The following is a 7672-nucleotide window of genomic DNA, read 5'->3' as shown; positions in this document are numbered from 1 at the left end:
TGTCACAATACGAGATGAATAATGCAAAGGCAGAAATGTAATAAATGAAATTTATTACAAAAAATTATATATATAATGGAATCAAAACCATTTGCCCAAAATCAAACCCCAAATCACCCTTCATTCATACCGCATTCGTCACCAAACATAATAGTAGCACACAATCACTCCTATACATATCCTTTACACACACAAAAAAACCCCTAACCCAATAGAACACTACATTTTATAACACAACTATTTCATATTGTACAAAGCGTACACCACGTGTATCAAACACGGAATGGGACTGAATGTTCACTGATGATAAGTTCAATCATATAGTTGTAGCTCTTCTCACATAGCAAGGTCATGACAACCTCAGTCTCTCACGGTCAGCCATCCTGACGATGTTTTCGCTGGTCAGTCACATGAGGAGGCAACACACAGACGCCACCTTTTACAGGTCGAGGCCATCATACTGATCTGCCTCTTACACACAAGGCGAGGTTACCACACAGATACTGCCTTTTATACGGTCCGGCACAGGTCCCGGGCACTATACAAATATCAAAACAACATTTGATATACTTATCATTCAATGTACACCGAGTTTTACAAACTCAGAATGATAACAATCATTCAACGTACTAAGAGCATTAGATACTCAGAATGATATTATACTTAACAGGATGAATATCACAGCATTATATTCCACTTAGAACAACTTTTACGTTATTCAACATACAGGCAAGTGAATATGCTGATAAAACATCTGATTACAACATTGTTTCACAATGTAACTCGTATAACTGACAGCAAAATAATTTACCTGCAACTAAATCGTGAGAATTGACCTTTTGGTATATTTCTTGCTACAACATTTGAGGATTGACAAAATGATAACATAATCATCATGTAACAAATGCCCATATATACATAGCTCCACAATAATAATTACAAAGCAAGATGATAAACATAAATATCCAATAAAACAAATTCTACTCACGCCATGAAATTAGACCAGCCACCTTGCAAATACAGCCATCCTCATCAGATAACTTTCATGACTGCACTCACCAACCCTTGCACCCTGCCTAATATAATCAAACCTCACACCTTGCATGCTTTTCTTGCCACACTAGCCTCTTCATATCACCTTGCATGCTTTCTACCCATTCCCACACCCTGATCTCACCTACTACAGTCCAACCACACTGTAACACGCGTCATACAGTTAAACCAAACTACTATGTGATCTTGACATTACGCCCAATCCTGGATAATTGCTATAAAACAATTATTATTATACTCAAGATCCCATACAAGTTTTGACACTGGAAAATCCACTTATGGTGGACAACGGCTCAGGAGGTCAGCCCCAACATTCTCCACACCCCTGACTGCCTGGATACAGAATCTGTACGACTGCAAAGCTAAGGCCCACCTCATAACTCGCCCGTTTGCCAACTTAGCCTTTGTCATCCACACCAAAGGCTGGTGATCTGTCTCTAGCAGAAACTCTCTCCCGTACAGAAACCTGCTCAACTTCTGTATACCCCACACGATGGCCAAACACTCCTTCTCGATGGTAGAATAAGCCTTTTCCCGGTCCAACAGCTTCCGACTCACATACATAATAGGAAACTTCTCACCTCCGTGCTCTTGTAGGAGTACTGCTCCAATGCCTACATCAGACGCATCTGTCCTCAGCAAAAATGCCTTGTCTAAATCTGGTAACTTCAAGATTGGCGAACTCGCCATAAGACCCTTCAGAGTTTGGAACGCCTGTTCCTGACTATCAGTCCAGACAACACTATTTGGCTTACCTTTTTTAGTCAGATCTGTCAGAGGAGCCGCAATGGCCGCAAAGTTTGGAATGAACCGCCTATAATAGCCAGTTAAACCAATCATTGACCTCACCTGTCTCTTTGTTGTTGGTCTTGACAACTCCAAGATCGAGGTCAACTTCTTACTGTCAGGTGTAATATTACCTTGGCCAACAACATGTCCTAAAAACGGTATGGTATGGTATCCAATCATCACCTTTGATGGTCTAGCTGTAATGTTGAACTGACGTAAACGACTGAAAACAGCACGTAGACTTACCATGTGTTCAGTCCACCCCACAGTTCCTTCCAGCACATCATCAATGTAACTATCCACATATTCTACCCCTCTAAGCACCTTCCTCATCAGTCTAGTAAAAACTGCAGATGCATTGACAACACCAAACGGCATAACTGTCCACTGATATAGCCCATCTGGAGTTACAAATGCTGTATATGCCTTACTCTCCTCCTCCATAGGAATCTGCCAGTAAGCTTTACTGATATCAAACTTGGATAAGTACCTGCACTTACTAAGCCTTGCAAACAAACTTTCCGCCAAAGTGACTGGTTCTGAATCAAAGACCGTAATCCGATTTATCCGGCGATAATCTGCACAAAATCTATAAGATCCATCAGGCTTCTTCACTAACACTATCGGTGAAGCATAAGGAGAATTAGAAGGCTCAATAACCCCTAAGTCCAACATGGATTGCACCTCCGCTGCAACTGTCTCTCTCATATGATGAGGTAATGGATAAGGACGTGACCTAACAGGCTCTGATGCAGTCAACTTGACCTTGTATTCCATGCAGTTAGTCCTCCCTGGCAAATCTGTCAAAACATCTGAAAACTCTGCCAACAACTCCCTAACTTCCGCCTTCTGTGTATCTGACAAATCTGGAGAAATATTTACATCTAGGTAAGTTTCCTTAGCCTTCAAACTCGGAGAAACAATCTGAGGGAGCTCACCTTCTGCATCCATCTCCTCAACTCCACCCCCAACATCAACCAGGCCTGTGCAAACATACTGTGGTAGACTGACACTCACATCACAGACAGCAGTACTACAAGTAGATTCCCTGTCAACATACTTCTTGAGCAAATTAGCGTGATAAGTCTTCAACTTATCCCCAACTCTGACCCGGTAATTACCAACACCAAAACTCTCCTCTATGACAAAAGGCCCTCTCCACTGAAGCAACAGCTTGTTATGATTGGTGGGTAACAAGACTAACGCCTTATCACCTGGTTTCATGTGTCGAACCTTAGCCTTGAGATTAAAATGCTTTCTGTACCTGATTGACGCCTTAGCCAACGACTGATGTGCTACCTCTATGGTATCCTCTAACCTGTTCTGCAAGTCTAGCACATACTGATATGTTGTCCTAGTGTCCTGATCTGGAATATCCTTTGTCCACAACTCTCTTAACACCTGAACTGGACCTCTCACTTTCCTGCCATACAACAGTTCAAATGGAGCGAAACCTAGACTTTCCTGAGGTACTTCCCGGTAAGCAAAAAGTAAGGCTGGTAGATAACGATCCCAATCAGTAGGCTTCTCCGCACTTAACCGTTTTAACATAAGCTTCAGTGTACCATTGAACCTCTCAACTAACCCGTTACACATTGGATGGTATGGTGTAGTGGTTAACTGCTTCAGCGACAACAACCTACTGACCTCCTTCATGACTGCTGACGTAAACTGAGAACCCATATCAGACAACATCTCCTTTGGAACACCAACCCGACTGAATATCTCCAACAAAGCCTCCGCGACATACTCCGTCTCTATCCTCGGTAGAGCTACCGCCTCAGGATATCTAGTCGCATAATCTACTACTGTGAGAATGTACCTATTGCCTCTATCAGTCACCGGATACAAAGGACCTATTAAATCCACAGCTATTCTCTCGAAAGGAGTAGAGATCAATGGCATCTGTCCTAGAGGAACCCTACCAACTTTCCCCTTTTGGAATCGTACGCTGACAAACATCACAAGACAAACAATGCCTCCTAACATCACCTTGAATACCAGGCCAATAAAATTGTGAAGTGGCCCTATCTAAAGTTTTCTTGACACCCATATGACCTCCCATCAAAGATTCATGGCATACCTTCATGACCTCTGACCTCAACTCGGTAGGAACAACAGCCTGGACAACAGCTACACCATCACTTCCCACATATTCCCGGTACAACATATCATCCTCACTGTAGTACCTGGACACACCCTTAGCCGTCGTCTTCTGCTTACCCTCCTGAACCAACTTCCTGACCTTATCTAACTGAGGATCACACTTCTGTTTCTCAATAAACTCTAGCCTATTGAGCGAAACTCCAACTGACTCAAATGCCTTCATCGGCTTCATACCCTCCTCTCTGACTTTCTTCTGCCTTCTAGTCTCTACAGCTGCAACAGAATCAACGACCTCACTAAGACCACTCTCCTCAACTGGATATGGATCTTCAGGAGCCCTCGCACCAGGAATATTCCCTAACATAACATCAAACAAGGGAGTCTCCAAACAAGCTGCTTTAACTGTGCCTTTATAAAAAGGTGAATCTATACCAACCCATGCTACTGGTACAGTGATAACCCTTCCATCACCCAAAGTACAGTTATGAAGCTCTCCATCAACAAAACAATCCTCATCCACCAAAGACCTCTTGACTATAACACCATTGCACCCAGAGTCACGCAAAACATTCACTGGACGCCCGCACAACTTGCCTACACGTACTGGCATAGTGCCACACATACCACACATTGTACCTGACGTCACTACAGATTCATCCTCACCTGGACCAACTGTAACACCATCACTGTTTCCCACCCCATCCTGGGAAACTAACTCGCCACCTTCTACAACTGACTGCTCGAACATGTCAGAAACACTCTCAATGACAACACTAGCCGCCCCAGTGTTCCCTTTAGGCCTAGCCTTGCCCTTAGTACATGACGCAGACATGTGACCAAACTCTCCACAACTATAACACTTCCGCTCATGCAAGGGTATAAACACCTTAGGATCCCTCTTCTCCCCGTGCAGTGGCCTCTTATCCTGAACATCTGAGCCCTTCTTATGCTTATCACTACCCCGAGTGAAAGGATTAACAAATCTAGTAGTAACACCGTCCCGAGCCTCAACAAAATGCTCAGCCAAACTAGCCATCTCCGCTACAGACTTAGGCTTCCTCTCCTCAAAAGATACAAAGGCCTGGACTGACACCAAGTAAAAGCTGTTCACGCAACATCAAATCACGAACACCCTCAAAGTCTTGGCACTACCACTAAGATCAACCCATCTATCAAAGTAATTCTTGATCCTGACCATAAATTGAGTAAAAGTCTCACCCGTCTCTGTTCTGGCAGACCTGAACTTCTGATGGAACCCCTCTTCAGTCATCTCGTAACGCTTTAGTAACGCTTGTTTCACCACCTGGTAATCTTCAACTTCATCTGGATCAAGACGAGAGTAAACCTCAAGTGCCTTACCTTTCAACAAAGTGCTAAGATACGTCGCCCACTGCGTCTCTGGCCATGACTGTGCCTTAGCTATACGTTCAAACCTTTGTAAGTAGGCATCGATGTTATCTCTATGGTCCTCAAATGGCGGCATCTTGGGCATCTTAGGTACCCCTGGTGACTTCTCTTCTTCCTGCTTTAAACCCTTACCAAGTTTAGTCTTCTCTGCCTCCAATTGTAACCTATCCCTCTCTATACTTATCTTCAACTTCTCTAACTCCAGATTCCTTTCCTTCTCTCTATCCTCCTTCTCTAACCTAAGCCTCTCAATCTCCAACTTTTTCATCTCACGTACTCTTTCCCGTTCATCCCTTTCTAACCTATCTCTTTCCCTAGCCCTCTCTATCTCTACCTGCTCCCTAACAAACTGCTGTAAGTTCTCCCCAGTATAACCCAACTCTTTCCCCAGAGCACAAAGAGCCGCTAAGTCCATGATAAAGAAAACTAAGGCTACGGTATCTACAAGTAGAAATGTACAATCTATCAAAGGGTAGTTGTAACAAAGGGACTCGTTCACCTCAGCACATCTGCAGACCCAGCACCAGACAATAAAGGAACGCGAGAGATCGCTAAGAGCAACCAACAAAAGCCACTACACTATATCTAAACTAAGGGAATTTGGAAAATTAAAACCAAACAACCCTACAAATCATCTCATATGTGACTATAAGAATTGAGATCCCACCGCTGCCACCAAAATGTCACAATACGAGATGAATAATGCAAAGGCAGAAATGTAATAAATGAAATTTATTACAAAAATTATATATATAATGGAATCAAAACCATTTGCCCAAAATCAAACCCCAAATCACCCTTCATTCATACCGCATTCGTCACCAAACATAATAGTAGCACACAATCACTCCTATACATATCCTTTACACACACAAAAAAAACCCTAACCCAATAGAACACTACATTTTATAACACAACTATTTCATATTGTACAAAGCGTACACCACGTGTATCAAACACGGAATGGGACTGAATGTTCACTGATGATAAGTTCAATCATATAGTTGTAGCTCTTCTCACATAGCAAGGTCATGACAACCTCAGTCTCTCACGGTCAGCCATCCTGACGATGTTTTCGCTGGTCAGTCACATGAGGAGGCAACACACAGACGCCACCTTTTACAGGTCGAGGCCATCATACTGATCTGCCTCTTACACACAAGGCGAGGTTACCACACAGATACTGCCTTTTATACGGTCCGGCACAGGTCCCGGGCACTATACAAATATCAAAACAACATTTGATATACTTATCATTCAATGTACACCGAGTTTTACAAACTCAGAATGATAACAATCATTCAACGTACTAAGAGCATTAGATACTCAGAATGATATTATACTTAACAGGATGAATATCACAGCATTATATTCCACTTAGAACAACTTTTACGTTATTCAACATACAGGCAAGTGAATATGCTGATAAAACATCTGATTACAACATTGTTTCACAATGTAACTCGTATAACTGACAGCAAAATAATTTACCTGCAACTAAATCGTGAGAATTGACCTTTTGGTATATTTCTTGCTACAACATTTGAGGATTGACAAAATGATAACATAATCATCATGTAACAAATGCCCATATATACATAGCTCCACAATAATAATTACAAAGCAAGATGATAAACATAAATATCCAATAAAACAAATTCTACTCACGCCATGAAATTAGACCAGCCACCTTGCAAATACAGCCATCCTCATCAGATAACTTTCATGACTGCACTCACCAACCCTTGCACCCTGCCTAATATAATCAAACCTCACACCTTGCATGCTTTTCTTGCCACACTAGCCTCTTCATATCACCTTGCATGCTTTCTACCCATTCCCACACCCTGATCTCACCTACTACAGTCCAACCACACTGTAACACGCGTCATACAGTTAAACCAAACTACTATGTGATCTTGACATTACGCCCAATCCTGGATAATTGCTATAAAACAATTATTATTATACTCAAGATCCCATACAAGTTTTGACACTGGAAAATCCACTTATGGTGGACAACGGCTCAGGAGGTCAGCCCCAACATTCTCCACACCCCTGACTGCCTGGATACAGAATCTGTACGACTGCAAAGCTAAGGCCCACCTCATAACTCGCCCGTTTGCCAACTTAGCCTTTGTCATCCACACCAAAGGCTGGTGATCTGTCTCTAGCAGAAACTCTCTCCCGTACAGAAACCTGCTCAACTTCTGTATACCCCACACGATGGCCAAACACTCCTTCTCGATGGTAGAATAAGCCTTTTCCCGGTCCAACAGCTTCCGACTCACATACATAATAGGAAACTTCTCACCTC

General features: G+C 42.6%; 1 protein-coding gene across 1 annotated transcript; it reads right to left on the bottom strand.

Moving 5' to 3' along the window:
* Positions 1-5065: 5065 nt before the first annotated feature.
* Positions 5066-7186, bottom strand: LOC124265960. The gene is made up of 2 exons (XM_046700781.1): positions 7024-7186; positions 5066-6573 (listed from the first exon to the last, which is right to left on the bottom strand). Exon 2 carries the CDS (start codon positions 5768-5770, stop codon positions 5066-5068), a length of 705 nt encoding a protein of 234 aa, XP_046556737.1. The 5' UTR covers positions 5771-6573; positions 7024-7186.
* Between the last annotated feature and the right edge of the window lie 486 nt (positions 7187-7672).

The sequence above is a fragment of the Haliotis rubra genome, unplaced genomic scaffold, assembly GCF_003918875.1.
Source record: "Haliotis rubra isolate DU_JTF1 unplaced genomic scaffold, ASM391887v1 Scf1221, whole genome shotgun sequence".
Classification (NCBI taxonomy): domain Eukaryota; kingdom Metazoa; phylum Mollusca; class Gastropoda; order Lepetellida; family Haliotidae; genus Haliotis; species Haliotis rubra.
This window is presented reverse-complemented; position numbering and strand designations above follow the sequence as displayed.